Source organism: Lathamus discolor, chromosome 9 (assembly GCF_037157495.1).
Source record: "Lathamus discolor isolate bLatDis1 chromosome 9, bLatDis1.hap1, whole genome shotgun sequence".
NCBI lineage: Eukaryota > Metazoa > Chordata > Aves > Psittaciformes > Psittacidae > Lathamus > Lathamus discolor.
This window is the reverse complement of record NC_088892.1, coordinates 5,442,288-5,460,585: the sequence shown is the minus strand read 5'-3', so window position 1 is coordinate 5,460,585 and position 18,298 is coordinate 5,442,288. Positions and strand designations below refer to the sequence as shown.

Genomic DNA, 18,298 nt, shown 5'->3' with positions numbered 1-18,298 from the left:
ATTTCCTAAAGTGGAAAGAAGTGAGAATTGATCTTGTAAAATCCAACTTTCACTAGCTTTCTGAAAAGGAGGCAAGAAAATCCTAATTGGAACATTTCCCTCTAGTCTAGCAGAAACAGTAATGAAGTCTGAGAACTTTTCCAGCATATGCTGTGCCAACATAGGCCTTTTTTATAAGGAATAAAATTCCTTAATTTTATTTGTCCCTACGCTTACCAGAACCATTAGCTTTCCAGTGGATTCAGGCAATGGCAATCATGCTGAGTCCCGCCTGGTATGACAACATAGAGGAGGATAGGTAAGTGCTTTGGAAGTGTGCTTAGAGAGGCTGTGGATTAGAGCTAGTTGCCACACAAGCAGGGGCCTCCATTCACATAAGCTAGATATACCAGAATGTGAGCGGAACACTGGATTTACTTTCTCTGCAGTTTTCAGAAGAGCAAGTAAAACAGGGGCAAAAGTAGGGTGTAGTTTTTACAATGGGTTAATACACAAATGAGAGTCCTTGAAGGAAGAAATCAAAGGGAAATTCAGCTCAGTGAACAAAGGGAATACTATTAATGTCTTTATTATACTTTTAGTCCTGGGCTTACCTCTTTTTGAAAGGATTCGAAGCCTGAAGGTACTTAGTTTTCAATAGCGTGCAAAGTTTTAGTTAATCGGACTTTTTCTTGTGCACATATCCTACAGAAATAGTACACTAAGAAGTGTTCTGAGGAAATGTGTTCTAATGCTTAGAGGAAATCTCTGGAAGCTATTTCTAGCTGTGCACAATGACCTTCTCTTTGATCTTTGTTAATTCATTGAAATTTGTGAAGGGTTTTATATTCTAACAAAAGAGTATTATTTTGGGGTATTTTTGTTCAATATAATTATTAATATCTACTCATTCCTTAGAGGTATTTATAGTGCTCAGTTCATGTGTAATATCTGTAGTGATACCCTCAGCTAAAAAGAATAATAGAAGTATAAATTGCCCTGTCTTCTAATTCTCTGACAGACAGTAATAACTCAAGACAAGAAAAAGCAATTGAAGAGGTTTGATCTGATGAGCAGTCTCTGTTGTAATTTATATGGTCAATATTTTTATTGTACATGTGTTCATAGCTGTAGGTCTTGTATTTCTCAGCCCAAAATTGCGTTTAGTCATTGGACAAGCGCAACAGAAATTCAGGATGCTTAGTTATAAGCATGAAAGCTTTAGTTAGAGAGTATCTTCGATACTATTCTATGTAGCACCTTGTGGCAGCAAGTTTCAAAAATCCAGATGCAGCATATAGAACACACGTGCAAATAATACAGGAGATACCAGCAAAGTGCTAGTCTCAAAGCGCTAGGATTGTTCTGTTAAACCCGCTGTTTGACAGCTTTGCATTTTGCAATCCCAACACTGCTTGCAAACAATTTCCAATGAGTTCTGTTATTAAATATCCCTTAAGTGTGGCAAAGCTTAGCTTATGCTTTTTACTGGAAGCATAATGCATCAGTAGCAATCTGCACAGAAGCAATAACACAATGTTCATTTTGCATCTGGAACCTAAATATTTTAGCAGTTGAGAATAACACAATATTGGGTATGTAAGCTTCCTCCATAAAGGAGGAAATGAAGTTTATATTCACCATCCCTTGTTATGGTATTTTTTATGGTATTTCATATGGGAATTGTTTCTTTCACGCTTGATTCTTATCAAGATGATCATTCTGAACCTAAGAAAATTTTATCTCTTGACTAACAAGTTCATTGTGTTTTGCTTTATTTAACTGAAGTTGTAACTGGGCTATCTGGATAGCTGACCAAATAGTTATCCAACTCTTTATAAGACAGTATATGGAATTTACATTAAGTTATATCTTTTATAATAAAGACAAACAATACAGATTAAGTGGATCTTTTTATGATTTATGTACAGATTTAAAGGTTTTCTGTGAAACTGCCTTCTCTGGACTTTGCCAATTTTCAGTACTATATATAGTATACTTCCAAGAGTGATCCTTTAATTTACAAACATAATTTACACATTACTTACTGTTTTCGTCTGCATTCAATTGCTCTATCTATCCTGAACTCAGGTAAACTAATGAATCCTTCTGCTTTTTCATCCTATCAAATGAGAAGAAAAAGCAGTTGTGAAGAAGAACATGAAGAGAAATTAGCAGTAGCCATTTGGGTCTTATACTAAGAACAAACATCCAATCAATTGAAACACTGAACATTTTCCACATAATGTTTTTACTTTAAAAAATATATTAACTTAATCATACAGTGTCAATAACTTTTCTGAAGTAACTAAACTGACAATTGTGTAAAGGAGGTGCGGTGATCCTAATTCCCCTTTGCTGAAGACTGCAGAAAACCTTTCAGTACCTAAAATAGCATTCAAGACATTGACAGCTACAGAGAATTCTCAGTTTCTTCATCACATAGTTTACATTTTAAAACCATTTTGTGGATGCCTCCTTTTAAAGTCACGATTGCGCAGACCATCTGCCCTGCTAATAGTAATTGAGAAGGTTCCTACAGTGAGCTCACCAGTGGATATATCACCCACAGACCTGAAACAACACTGGTTTTCTCTGACAAGAAACCACTAAAACTGAGGATAATTATGCTAGTAAAATTGTCTTCCTATGGAAAATGGAAAATATGGAGTAAAATATCAGTAATCATAGCAGGGTGTGACACTGACAATTTCAATTTGGCACTGAGGCTCAATGCATACAAATGGAAGAACAGCAGTCTAAGGAATTTTGGCTTCTCCCCGCCATTATTTTTTCCTACATATATGCAGATTGCACAAGCGTAGGCCCAGTGATTTTCAATAAAATTTCGCCAAGAACAGCGTTTTACACATGAGAAACTGCCAACTCCAGACTAATTCAGCAAAAAGCAAGAGGAACATCTATATAAGAATAACTTTCAGATAAAGAGATCTACAAATTCAGATGTTCACATCTGCTTACATAATACTGCACTAACGTGAATGGTTAAACTGTATACATCCCCACGCACAACTGAAACTAAAGAGAGCTGAGTGTGAACACGGTTTTAGTCCAAATAAATGCTATCTGTGGAAAAGTATCAGCAACTGACATATTCATTTCTTTAAGAATGACATGAACATCTGCTATTTTATTAAGTTTGGACATGGACTCAGAGACCTGAAAATATAATTTCAATTAAAATATTTCCAGGTAGAGCAACCCTGACCTGACAGTCAAAGTGGCAGTTTACTAAAATATCATGCAGCAAAAGTAGACTTTATTCAAAAGAATTATAAAGCTTAAGGTTTCATTTTGGCTTTCTCCAAACACTGAGTATACTTACATTTTGGTTTGTGTACCAGTACAAGGCTGAATCCTTCAGAATAAACCAGTACTTTTTCCATTTCTGAGTGAAATAACCTTTTGCATCCTTTTTCTTCCATAGCCAGCCCTCACAATCTCCATGCCCCAAGTCTTTGCAGGAAATCCGTCTTCTGCTCCCACTCGTTAGAGAGCTCCCTGAGAAGGCAACAATAGTGTGAGACATCCCACTGAATGGAAGAGTGAAAGAACTATATAAACACGCTACTAATTTTTAATGACGATTCAATTCAAAATCCTTCAAGCCAAATTCTCTCCAATTTCAGGGAGAGAAAATGGAATGAACAATTTCCAAATTTGACAATGCTCTGCAATTTTGGCTTCAGCATGAATACAAAATGAAAAGGGCCTGGTTTCTGTAATGCTTTATTTAATCACTAAAGGGTTCATTCCTCTTAGGGATGCATTTTTATCTGATTAAGATGGGCAGCATTGTTCCAAAGTAAAAATGTATTAATTTAGCCCTCAGTCCGAAACTTAGAGAATGTCATAATCTATATACAGATGTAGACACTACTTCTTCCATATATCTTCTGTTACTACTTTTAGGAATAGAAGGCTTGTCAAATTTTGGGCATTTTTAAGCTCAATTTTTATAGTCGATATTTATAGTAAATAAAAAAGAAAGATCATTCACTTCCATAAAAATGCACATGCTTACATATCTTCTATCCCGAATGTAACTGAAGAACAGTATTTTATCTTTACTGCATTCTGTTTAAAACCCAGCACCAGGAAAAGTTGGGGGGTTTGTCTATTATTTCAATACATCCTAATTGAGCAGCTTAAAATTGTTATCCTAAAGAATGTTTTTTTGTCATAATTATGGCATTGTTTTTCCTGAAAAAAACTCTCTAGGAGATTTCCTCAAAATGCTAGACATTTCTCTGTGAAAAATCAAGTTTATATTGCTGCAAGAATTATATTTGTCGTACGGTGGAACAACTATGTTGTCCTACTGTGAAACAGTAAATAAATGTAGATAACATCAAAATGCCATCCTTTGTTCTGCAACATTCTACAACCAAGTTCCTAACATATTGTTCGTTTTAGAATAGCTGTGCTGTGCCCTGGTCAGACTTAGAAGAATTAAAAATGTATAGTACAATAAAAGGAAAATTTTCATAGAAAGAACACTGAAGAAACAAATAGAATAAAAAGAGCACACTTTCCTACAAATTTATTATGCTGTAACTAGTTTTCATATGGTCATTGCTTAAACAGTCTCAAATAGGCCATGAGTCGGTAAGAAACAGAGAAGAACTTAAGTGAGAAGAAATTTTACCACCAAGTCTAGCAACACTGTACCTTGTAACACATTTATTTGGTATTTTACTTTGGGGTTTACAATCAAATTGAGAAATATCTGAATGAAGTTGAATTTTGGCATTTGATCCAGATCATTTCTCATGAGAAAATAAGTCTCATTTTCTAGTTTCACAATGTTAACATAAGGAAGTTACCTTTTGACCATTTTCTGCTTTTTACCCTGAGGGAAGCGTAGTGGAATGACTGTAAGAAAAAAAAATTAATTGTGAAAACCCACTGCAGGTAACAGTAGTAACGCGAAGAGGCTGGCATTCACTCCCATCTCCATGGTTATCTTAGGATCCGTTAACATAGAATCAGTCATCATAGGATCTCATTTCTGTCATTTTTCTCTTGCTGCCATTATAAACATCATAAAGAAAACACAGTTCTATGCCTGCAAATTAAAATCCCCTTTTTTCCCCAGTTATTAATTACAATTTAAATGAAATTATCAAGGATTCATTGCATGAATGGTTATGCAGTAGTCTGAAAACTAAGGATATAAACTCATATGAACGACCTAATGAATGATACCTGAAGTTTGTTGTAAGTATACATGAGATAGCTATACTCATTCAGAAACATCCATCACAAACATTACATAGTTGATGCGTAAAGTCATGTGCTCAATGACATGTTCAAGTCCCATTCTTTAATTGTTTCCAACTATGGAAAACAAGTCAGTTTTTTAGGTTGGTGGGTCGACAGAATAACTCTGAGGAGAAATAAATAAATTCTTACTTTTGTGGCTGCATCATAAAAGCATTCTGGATTCTTAAGAAAAACCTAAAAGCATCTCATTATTTAAAACTTTTAAAACCAGGGATAACACTCAAAAGATGGTAAAGATTTACCTCAAACATGTAAATGCTAGAGGAAAACTTACAAATCAACATAATGATGTAGCTGCCTGATTGGTAACTTGTGCTGCCATTACCAATAGAAAAACCAGTGACATTCACAGCATGATAAACCACCAGATCCAGGCCAAAAATGGCATAGAAAGGGCCATTTTTAAATTTTTCTTGACTTTTCCTTTGTGACAGATAACATTCAGCTCCACAGAGGGCCTAGAAGAAGGGTGCCACAGTCCCTGAGGGGGGTATCTCCATGCTGCCTTAACTTGTGATATAACTACAGGTAATTCCCTTCTCCCAGGGATCATCTCTCTGCTTACCTGACCTTAGAGCAGGCCCTCACCTTGCGATCAAAAAGCAAACATGTGCTATAAAAGTCCTTATTAACTGTGCTGCAGCATACTAATTGTTTAAATGTCACAATCTGAAAATTTAAAATAACTGAGGATTATTAAACTGATCATTAAAATTAAAAATTATTTAAATTAATATCCAGGATAATGAAGGATTCCATCTTAAGCACTACAGAAAAGCAACAGCTGGAAACAGGTCACCAGATATTGGAGTTTTATTTCAAATAAAGTGGAGGAGGGGGGAGTTGTTTTGCACAGGCAGGGACCTGTTTGCAACCTTTTGCAGTTCAGCCAGTTTATAGTGTTGAATGGCATGGACATTTTCTAGTGACTTGAAGAAATCAGCAATTCCTGACTCCTGAGGGAGCTGGCTGAGAGAACACAGGTGTTCTGTGCTCTGTCTCAGGCTGTTCTCCCAGTCAGTCACAGTATATGAATGCTTCACAAATATATTGTAATTCTGACAGGTGACAAGCTCTGTAAGTGCATATACGTTTTATCGCTGTAACACAGCATGTATTCTCCATTTAAGCTGATAACTGCAAATCCGTCCCTTTGTTTTGAGCACTAGAGAAGACAAAGATTAATGCTTGCTCCTATGCTATAGGAAAAGTAGTAAAAAAACAGAAAATGAAAAAACCACAGGTAAGTCTGTGACAAAGAGTCAAAGACGCACAGCAACACTGGGGCTTTTATTCATGTTCTGCAAGCCAAGGCAGCAGTATTGGTCAGTCAAACTGTGCCAGCTGGAGTTCTCTGGTGACTGTGACTGAAACAATCTGTTCGATACTCCTCTTTCTGCATAAAAATGCATTAGGACAGAGCAAGTGCCTATTTCTGAAAAAGAGATCACCAGATTTGTTCACAATTTAGGCTAAAAAAATATGGTGATGGAATAAAAGCCTGTAATTAAATACAGTTTTCATATGTGGTTAAAGATCTTCAAGAAAAATGGAGCAGCTGCATGACATGCACATCATGATCCTCAGCAGAAACTGGTATGCACCATTCCATATAAAAGTCTTGAAATAATGAAATACAGACACAACAAATCGAGGAGAGCTTAAAATATTAACTCTTCTAAAAACATAAGTTAATTGGCCTTACTGTGTTTTGTTTATGCACACATACAATGTATTCATAGCAAGAAAACTGGAAAAAGTGAATGGTTTGCAATACCTTGATAAACAGTACTCACTTAGCACTGCTAACTTACAAAATTCAAGCTTCAGATTTTGAGATAAAGGCACTACTATATAATTAACTTTGTGGTAAATACTGTAAGAAAACATAACTTGCGACTCTAAAATGACTCAGAGTTGCTATGGGAGACAGATGATGTGAGAACATGATATGGTTGTCAGCATTTAAGTTCTCATCTCAAAACCACAACACAAAGTAGAATGTTAAACAAAACGCACACCCTCCCACCACAACCCAGAAAGCAGCACACCATGGGGGGAAAAAAAAAAGAGAGAATTGAATCTATGCTACATGAAGCTAAATTAATGAGGCCTCAACATAATCACAGTGTAGTAGGAGCAGTGCTGTCACAGCATCACCAAATGAAAAGTTATGCTATGTTTAAAAAATGCCCTGGAGACTAGAGATTCAGTTACCTGTCAGGATGAAGGGGACCAAGCATATTATATTAATGCAAGACTGGTTGCATGCCCCTCTCCTGTTTTGAGCCTTGGGAGTTTTTAGGGAAAACTATTAATAAGTTCCAAACAGCCATCAGTGCATTCACTAGCAAAGTACACAAAGAACGGGGCACATATCCGCAGTACCAGCACCCCCGGGAACAGCCACCGGTCTGTGCTCTCCAGCAGCAGGCAAGGGAAGGATTGGCAGGTAGGGGCAGCATGTCAACAAACACAAGCGCAGGTTTTCAACAAACCACAGATGTATTCATACATCTCTTGCTACTGTCACTGGTCTTTAGCCTCACTTTGTAAATATTTGGGAGGCAGAATGACATCTGTCAACTTTGAAAAGTTTTTTATCAGCTACTTAGTGAAAACAGTGCTCAGTTAGAAGGAAGAAATACATACACACTGACCTGCTGTGGTTGCACTGAGTGTGGAAATTATACCTAGCTTTTTATTTTCAGCTGTTTCATAATACAGACAAACACCAAGGTTTGTGATATCTTCTGTGGCTTTTAAAAATATGACAATGAATTGAATTTTTGGAGATTTTTTTTTTTTTAAAAAGGTGCATTTCTGAATCATTACCTTCCTCATGGACGTGCTTCCTTGATGGTCAATGGCAGAACTTGCATATCTAGGACAGGAAAGAAGAAAGATGTAGTGCACATGGACACACACTCTGCTTTTCCAAGTCGTTCCAAGTATGCTTACAGATGTGATCATGTATCAGAACTATTTCAAATACGGCACTTTGAATGGGAGGCCCTTTGGAAATGTAACCATTGTTTTCAATGAACAGTGCTAATGTTATTAATCAACACAAAGCCATTCTTCATATTCTGGTTTAAGAGCACATAATTAATCTGAGAATCTGATTCAACCACTGGCCTAAAAATACTCAATCCTGATCAGCTAGGGTTCCAAAGCAATTCCTTTCTCCTAAGGACTACAGTTTTAGGATACATTAATCATTCTTTGTTGCAGGGGTAACTCTTCTTTGTGCATTTCCTGCAGCATCAACAACATTTAACACAGGTACAGTGGATTCATAGTGCCCAATCTAAAATGGTAAAGATGAAGTATTTTTAAGAAGGAAAAAGGTAGACATACACGTAATTTAGCAATTCTGTTTTAAGAGTAATTTGCATTTTGAAAACAGAACAACTTATGGATTTGTGTTTCAACTGATAATTCTGACCTTCAGGAAAGACTCGTAATGTTCCTTATTTTGCAAAGCTGCAAAATGTCATCCCCATGTCATTACAGACTCAAACCAAGGATAACTCAAACTATGTAGTACGTGTCTTCCTTTGAGTTACTTTTTGGGTATCTTCAGCAATGTATACAGGATGCCATGGATATAAAAAAATTACATAGATTTTAAAATGCAAAAATAGTATTTTTGGAGTATCCAAGCTTCCTCCTGGAGTTCTTTAAAGGCTGGAGAACAAAGCAGGAAATCATCACCAGATGCTTTCCTTATAAAATTACAAACAGTATTGGACATTGATGGAAACAGGACACTGAATCAGGGTCTCCTTTGTCTGATCTAGCACAGAAATTCTTAGGCACAATTCCCATGGTTTAGACAAAATTTCATATTTTCAGAAGTAAGAAAAAGGAGAAATGGGAAAACCCTAAAAATGTGATTGTCTTTGTGTATGTCATACAAACAGAAAAGGAGTGCTGGAATGGGAAATGATTTGAAAGGGAGAAATGGAGACATTAAAAAAGTGATAAAAGGATTGTGGACATTTTTAACATATTCTCAAATTCTGTTGGTCATATTACTATCCGTCTTCAGTCAGCAAGACAAGAAGGGGCATTTTCTCATTAGATGATTTCCATTGTTAGGAGAAATCAAATTTACCACTAGAAACAACTGCTTCATTGTCAGTTAACAGCATCTCTCAGTCCTGAGTCAAAGAAAATTTCCAGACAGCAGTGAAAAGATGAGATGCATAACATTAAAATTAAAACCATAAAAGTTAATGGGCAAGACTCGGGAACTGTGAGCTATCTGTAGATTACAAGGATTAAAAGAAACAACTGAGAATCAGAAAAGTTCAGTTTACAACAGTTAGTAAAGGAACGGACATACACCCAAACTGCTGCAAGGCAGGTTTTGTCATAACTATTCCATTTCTGTCTGCCCATGAGAATGCCATAAATGCACTTCAGCCCTGCTGGGCATTTCCCCCCTTGTTTCTGGTCTGTTTCTTTAATCCTGGCTTTGACCCATCTGGAAAGTGTCAGTTCCAATGCTCCCATTCTTTCTCTCAGCCAATATACAATATGAATAATACATCTGTGTTTTTAGGTAAAAAGTCCTTAGTCAAGTTTTATTTGCTTCCATGCAAACACAATAATGTGTCTCCTTGCAGTAATCACAGAGTTTCACCAGCAAATATGTTGTAAAGTTATAGCAGCAGTCTGCAACTGAACTTTTGAAAGCTCTTCAAAAGTTGGCGTGTTATGAAAGGTCAGAAATGGGTGTTCTAATGTGCCATGAGCTTATTTTTCTTATTTGTGCATAGTTTCCAGCAGTCTGCAAGAGGTGTTCTTGGTTTTGTGTCTGTTTTTCCTTTTTTAAAAGATTTTATGTGTATCAAATACTCCTCCCCAAGTCTAATTATTCCTCAAATATTCAAGTCTACAGGTCACAGAAAAGAAATACCGATCTTCTCTTTAGGCAAGTAAATGATCTGTGTGAAAGTGACAGACCCAATTAATTTAGACAGGAGGGAACCCTGGAATGTTGTCTATTCTGGTTGAAATACTCTGCATCATAATTATTCTTCATCTTTCTTTTTAGGAAAAGAGTTGTTACAGAAGTAAAAGGGAGAAAAAGCAGGAGGGGGTGGGGGTAGTATATGCATAGTATTGTTATATTGACCAGGACTGATACATCTCAAATCAGTTAAAACAGTTGATGATCTCTAGGTGCTTGTTTTCTTGCTCTTGTGTAATATTGGTTTTGAAACTGGCAGAACCTAGAGAAAGGGGGAGCCATCGTTTATGAATAACTTGTACCAACTAAAAAAACCCCAAACCAAACAGTAACAAATCAAACAATAATTTAGGGTGTTTGCAGAAACATTCAATGCAGAGTATGACATAAAAAGGGAAAACACTAAGCAAGTAACTTTAAAAGGAATTTGATTTTGTAATAAAGCTCATTCTAAAATACTTACTCTATCATACAACTTTACTCAAATGAATTTCTGAGGTATTCCTCTTTGACAGAAATGTAAAGGACTTGAGCAATGTCTATTGTAAGTGTTGATATGCTCTGTCTAGCTGTGTGGCACATACTGGAATTTCTATGGATAAAAAGGTTGCCTCCCTCTTATTCAGTCTTCAGAACTCTGATTAAATTATGTTTGTAAGCAAACAAAAAGAAATATAAAAAGGGAAGAAGAATTAGAGAAATGCAGGTACTAAGAAGCAAACACAGATCAAGGTTAAATACAGTCTAAATCTGGTCTCAGTATGGACTCAGTATTCAAGCAGAATGATGCTTCTGAACATAGAAGTAGAAAGGTTAACAAGATTGAGCTAAAAAAAGGATGGGAATTTGATCTAAGTGGAGCTAAAAAATGGATGGGAATTTGACCTAAGTGGAAACAAACACTGAGAATGTAAAGGACTCCAGTAGGTGTGGTAAATTCCGAATCCCATCTTAAAGCACATGCAAATGAAGTGCAAGTGTACTGATAAGATTTGTAATCAGGATTTCAAATGAGGAACAGTGTTGCATGATTAGAAAATGGTAATACTAAATCTCTAGAAAACAAACTAGAATAGAAAAACCTAGAAATATGGGAATAGCAGAAGTACTATATACCAGTTTAATGTGTTTGATAAAAGCTGGAGGAATCAGAATGCAAAAACATACTCAGTAAAAGGTTTCTCATGAATGGTGGGAATTGTCACCTACCAAAGACTGAATATATGAAATTAACAGCATAGATGCACACATTTCTGCACATTTGCTTTCAGAGCAGTTATATCTAAGAGCAGCACCAGAATGCTGAGTAACCTGCACTCTCTGTTCATACAAAACCTCATTATAATGAACAGAAGTGACTTGCTATTGCTTCATGAAACAAGTCATCACTAAGCAAGTACAACTGTGAATACCACCTCCATGTTGACACCCATTCCTCTTTTCCTTTTGAGGAATGTGTTTTCAGTTTCTGCCATAAAAAGATAACAACACATCTTTAATTATCCCATAAACTCTAGTAAGGGATAGTGTCTTAGCTTGTAAAATATATAGAATATCTACCAAAACCAAGGACTGATTTCAACCAGCTGCATACAAATTAAGCATTCCTTGATCACATAAGCAATACTCATAAAGAAAATTAAATAGAATGGCTCTTACACGATAGCAGTGCTCTTAATTATAACTTACCAATTCTCTTTCTATTACCTATAGGATCACTGAATCCCTCACTGAATGAAAGTTATAACTGTCTCAGAACAAACTGATGTATCTTATTACTTTGCTATTGGTTTGTCCTCTCCACAGGTGACAGGATACAGATAATAAATCCCAATGAATGAACACAGTCTAGAAACAACAATAATTCCTTCAAGTGTTACTTACCTTTTACCACATCTTTGGTATCTGTAATAGTTACAATCAATATATTCTGGCAGTAATGGATAGGATTATAAACTAGGAGTAATATAAAATTATTCTAGTTATAACAAACTGCAAATATATATTTACCATTGATTAAACAATTTTGGATGTAATAATTTCTTTGATTTGCATTTATTTGACCAAACAAAGCAATCCAAACTTATTTTTTGACTATTCTGATTTGTTGGGTTTTGTTGTGTTTTTTTTTTTGTTTGTTTTTTTTTAAATCTAGGAAAGTTTCCAGTAGGTAAAAAGAGAACACTGTTAGCCAGAATTTACTCCTGGAACAGATATACCTGGGTAGAAATTACTGGCAGTGCATTTCACGTTCTGTCATACTACAACACGCTCTGAGCATTCTGACTGGAGACTCATGTGAGTGTTCAAGTTGCTGCACGGGCCATAAACAGACTGTTTTGAGAGCTTTTCTTGCTAGCCCTCTGTAGGATGGCTCCTGTTTCATAAGGTTACATAAATGTAAGAGTTTAGGGACACAGCACAGATGATCAAGAGAAAATTTCAAAGCTGCTGGTTAAACACTATGGACAACAGCGATGCCTGTGTTTGAAAGCACACGGTTAATCCCTGCTGCCACCTGCATTTCTTACAAGCATACAGTGATTCAAAACACAGAGAGCCTGAGGGACAACTCTACTGCTCCACAGCAGCTATAAACTATTCCACAATGGCACCTATAATCCTGCCTTTTTTATGTGGCAGACACTTGGTAGATGTAAATTTATAGGTGAAAGGGGCATGCAAAGCTCCCTTCAGCCTTCATGTCTCACATTCTGAACTACTTCAAGTGCTATCTGTTTGCAGTTTGGGGTCAGGCAGGGGCGCCATAATTAACTTGAGAAAAAACACCTAAATTCCGCATATTAGGAACCACATTTGTGAAAAAGGTATTGTAGATACAATGTGAAATTTCCTCAGGGGCTGGTTCACAAGAACACAAATGTAGCAATTTCCATTTATCTACCTGGTCACAGGACTGCATTTTTAATCACCTTGTCGGGATTCATGATTTATATTGAGGTTATTAAAACCTCCACAGCTTATGTAACCTACCCCTGACACAACAAGTCAATTCTCACCGCAAATTAATTATTGAGTATTTTGTAGTGAGATTTGAAATCCCTTCTCAGTTCCATGCTGGCTCAGCTACTGGCTCTGAACTATGCTACAGGCTATGACTTGATACTTCAAGTAACAGCCAGCTAGCTCAGATGTATCTGTACTGTTAGGCAGTCACTGCACTACAGGGGTATCTGCACATGCAAAGTTGACAAAACAGTGTCATGACTGAAAGTTATTTTCAAAGTATTTATCTCCTCTGACCTCTCCAGCACTAACCACAATAAAATAATTTCCAAAGCATGCTACTGTGGACATGACTAGAACAACTTTTAAGCATTCATATTTACAAAGACAAAATGTGTTATGAAAATATAGCCTGAGCAGCATTTTCACATGGAAACTCAGTGCAAATATTCATAAAACCTGTTTATTCAACTAGCAGTTGTGCAATGCATGAATGATACAATTCCTTTCTGCCTTCTCTTCCCATTGCAGGCCTACATGGTTAGCTGAGCAGAGTAAACTCTTCAAACCCAAGGTGTCCGTAACGATGGTTACATTACACATGCCTGTCTAGAATCTAAATGTCAAAGTCTCCTATTACTAGAAGGAAAATTCTCCTAAAGTAAAATGAAGTTCAAAGAACACGGAGAACTGTGCTAAGCATACAGTTAGATGTCTGTTTGCAAAAAAAGCTGCAGCAGCAACTACGTGATAGATGCCTATTACCCCTTTCTCCTCTGTAAAACAATTATAAACAGCGTAAACTGCTTCTGGTAAAAGGAAAACAAATTGGCTGCTTCTTCAGGAAGCATTTAAGTTAGCTTGCCTTCCTGAAACCTCAGAACGATCACACATTAGTGATTCCACCTCCAATCGCAGAGTGTAATTTCCTAACTCATGACACCTGCTCAGAAGTGAAGTCACAACTTCCCTGTGGCTGCCCTACTTTTCTAGCCACAAAACTGCTCAAGAGCATAGCTCAGATTTTTCTCCATTGTCTGTCAGAGAGGGGCAGAGTTTAATGTGTAAATGGACAGTATCTTATAATGAGGGGTGCGGGTGTTGTGCGTGGGTGGTGAAAGTCCAGCCCTGTGCATAGTGCTGGGCCAAATCTGTGATGTAGATGTGCCAAAATAGTTTGGAGGAAAACAGAGTTGTAATGCAGCTTTTGTTCTGCACAAGCTAGACTTGCTTTACATTCTACTTATGTGATGAGTTGAAAAAGTGAGATATTCATAGTAACATTTTGTAGTTCTATATCTCTCACGTAGCTGCTAGTGGTTTTGATGTGTATTCCTTGCAGCCTGTGGTACAGTCTGCTACGTGCAAGAAACATCTTTCTTCTGGCTTTTGGCTTTTTTTTTCTTTCCATAAACAAAGGATGCAGTCATATCATGGAAACTCAGTAGGCAACTGCACAGTTAATTAATGCTATTTCAGCCACACGCTATTTCATCCAAATAATGTGCCTCAATCCACATAGTTTGTCTCCTGCTCCCCAAAACCTAACTGTATGTGATAAATATCTGAAGGGGGTTTATTTTGGTTTAAGCTGTTTAAACTACTTAGAAGAAGGTTATTAGGAACAAGAAGCTGTAATTCTGCCTCTTTTAAAGTATTTTTCAACATGTTGGAATGATTGTGGACCTGAATTTTAGAATGATTGGGAGTAGGATTAAGAAAGGGACAGTCGTCCTATGGAAGAATATAAAAAGAATAGCCCTTTGCTATGAAAGTTTGCCAAAATTTCATCAAGTCATATGTCCCTGGAAAATGTCTCTCAGCAGATGTCCAGTAGAGACTTGTGTCCTGTCCACAAAGCATGTTCCATCTGGATTGCAATGTCCCTGCCAAACTGAGCATGTGCAATCCACTTGGAATAATTAGGCATGCTTTGTTCTATGAAGAGCAAAATTCATTTGCTGCTTTTGGCTGCAAGAAACTACAGGTGGCAGAGAAGGAAGACAAAACTGGGGTGAGGCTTTTTTAGGAGTGGTATGTGATTTCTTTCTGTTGCAGAAAGTCAGGTAGGAAGGTCCTGAGGGAAGGAGCAGCCATCCTGGAATGAAGAAGGGTGAGAAAAGGGAGTGACAAAAGGTAGGGAGAAACAAGTGTGAGGAAGAACAGGACAAGAGAACCTGGCATGAAGGAGTTGGGAGATTAAGGGGAAGGAGCAAATGCAGAAGATTCACAGAAAACAGCAAGTTCTGAAAACTCCAACATGAGCAGTAAGGGCAAAAGGTGAAATCCAACAGTCACTTAAAAAGATACTGAGAATGACACACTTTTCCCCCATGTAACCCCCACCTTACACAAGATAGATGCTGCTTTGGTTCTGAATTGTAACTAAGTGGGACTATATTAATTTATTGTAAAAATAAAAACCTACATTTAGCTGAGGTGATGGATGACAAGGTAATGAACTACTACAATGGTGACAATGGAGAGACAAGCCTGCCTTGTATAAGATGAAGTAGAATTTTAACCTAGAAAAAGTCTTTCAAACTCTACATTTACCTCGCTTTCACCTGTGATAACAGTGCTGTTCAATTTAGTTGAATGACATTTCAAATGTTCGCAGTACCCTACAACTGGTAAGCATCAGTAAATTCTTTTACTGATTACTGTAATTACCATTACAACTGTCTCTGAAATGAGCTACGATGTTTAATACACATATACAGATGCAAAAATGCTGACATTCCTGAAAGATCAGGCAGGAGGTGACTTGTATTTATGATCAGCAGCCAGTATCATTGTGCCTCAGACTTCCAGCTGTAATGTGGTGGTACTTGTATCATTGAAGAATATCATTGTGAATTGTAAATCCTTTAGATTGGTGAAAGCACTCTAAATTAATTACTTATTTTATGTTCAGTGCATGGTTTAAATTCTTAAATAGGTTTAGGCCATATAGAGGATGAAAAAATGTTTTAAAGAGTAACTATGAACTAGATGAACAGATCCCAATTAAACTTAATTTTGACATACTATGATACCCAAGTATTGGCTATTTAAAATTTGTTCTTTTAATATGACTTACTGCATGCAACTAGACTACGAACATACTTCATCAGATAAACTGCAAAGGAAGGAAAGACAAACCCACTGTTGTAGTATAATTTTTTCCTCCTCCTAATCTTTAATAAACTTACACCTGAAATATATTTTCAACTTTTGGAACCTATATTTATATTTGATGTCAGTAAATGAAAATGAGGACATTTACTAGATTATATTAATGCTAATATCACTAAATCCTGACAGTTTATTTCTCAAATACTGCAACTTAATTTCTGGGAGTAAACAAGTAAATATAATTCATAGATACGTTATGTAGGTATTTAAATATAGAGTAACAGAAGTAATTACCTTTCAGTATCTCCGCTGATTGTGTCTCCTACTCTCTGTAGAAGAAAAACAAGTAGCATTAAACACAACTAAAGACTATATATACTTCCTTGGTGCACTCAACATAGTGGTATCTGCAGCAAGAGAAGTCACAGAAGTAAACCACAGTAGTCATGCTGTGACTTTAAGGAAAAGGAAACGGAAAATTCAGTTCAATTTCTAACTAAATGTTATTTCAGAGTGAAGATCAAGCTTAAAGCAATTTGCATCTGCACTTATAGCTTCAGCTGCTGCATAATTATGATCAAAAATCATTAAAATAAGAAAGCTAAAATTTTGTCATAATGTCAGTGTTTGCAAAAATATTTGTATTTAAAAGGGGGTTTAAATGTAAAGGACAAATATTAGAATGTAGTATACAGAATTTCAGAAGAACAAACTGTCACCAAAACTTTCTTTAATACTGTTCTCACCTAGCTTTATATAACTTGATTTACTACACTGGTTATTCCTCTGAGGTTTGGAAATGAACTTGTCTTGCAGTAGCAAGTGATTCAAGAATGGTTCAGCTGTAACAGTAATTAAAAAATAAAGTCTTCTGACTGTTTTTGTTACTTTAAATCAAGTTTTATGATGGAGTTCTCCCACAGCTAAAAAACCAGTTTCTCATCTTGAAATTTCAACAAAGTATGCTTTAAAATGAATGCATATCTGTTTATAAATGTAGAAATCTGTGCTTGAAAAATCTTTGACTATATGCTTCCTGACGAACCAAACATGAAACAGATTATTTTTTGTAGGTATAATATTTGTGTTTTAGTATCACCACTTTAGGCAGAGGGTAAGGTACTTAATCACATGTGACTTCAGGGAACAGCTACAGAACTGAAAAGGATGCTGCACATGTAAAAGACAGGAAGTCTGCTGGCTCTGTGTAACCACATGGGCTGTAACACAGATATAGTCTAACAGCAGGCTTTTCTAAGAAGACTTTAAAATCTTCAGGGCACAAGTATGTATTTTGCCACTCCCCTCCTTCCCATATCCCTTTGGTGTATCTGTATACAGAATAATTTCTCATCTTTTACCTTGCTATTTCTACTATAGGTAATAGAAGATTCACCACTTGAAGAAGGCAAAAACACCTTAAGTGACCAAGTTATCCTGGTATATAATACATTATATTAACTAATATATTATATATATTAACTAATAGGTTTGCACGGGACTGATGATACTACAGTAATATGAATATACATCAAGAGTCTTGTTTGTCACCTGCTTGCATCTAATAAGATATCTAAGCTAAGATCCAACAGACATCTTCCCCACAGCATGACCATGTAGATCTACATGACTCTTTTTCTTTTCTCTTAAGCATTCCTGTTATCCAAATCATTCATCATATCCAAATGAGAATCAGCCTCCCACAGGAACATCGTGAACAGACAGTAGGATTATTAATGGCAAAGATTTATTTCCAAACTATCAAGCGTATGAAGTTACTGACAGCCTAGATAAAGTCAAAAGTGGATCACTAAATCAGTACATGTTTCATAACGATTATAGGGCTAAAAATTAAACAATGGAAAGCACTCCTCTGATCTTGCAGCCGGCACATTCTGTGGCACGTTTGTGTTTTAACTGCCACAGTTAACCCACACTCAAGGCAGA

General features: G+C 36.4%; 1 protein-coding gene across 1 annotated transcript in view; it reads right to left on the bottom strand.

Moving 5' to 3' along the window:
• Positions 1–18,298, bottom strand: part of LOC136019277 (connector enhancer of kinase suppressor of ras 2-like) — a 190,609-nt gene that overhangs the window by 19,372 nt on the left and 152,939 nt on the right. The window contains exons 15-19 of the mRNA XM_065689303.1: positions 16,646–16,680; positions 8,122–8,170; positions 4,827–4,875; positions 3,326–3,501; positions 2,028–2,101 (exon numbers count right to left, since the gene is read on the bottom strand). Coding sequence (XP_065545375.1) covers positions 2,028–2,101; positions 3,326–3,501; positions 4,827–4,875; positions 8,122–8,170; positions 16,646–16,680 — 383 coding nt within the window. The remainder of the gene's footprint in view (positions 1–2,027; positions 2,102–3,325; positions 3,502–4,826; positions 4,876–8,121; positions 8,171–16,645; positions 16,681–18,298) is intronic.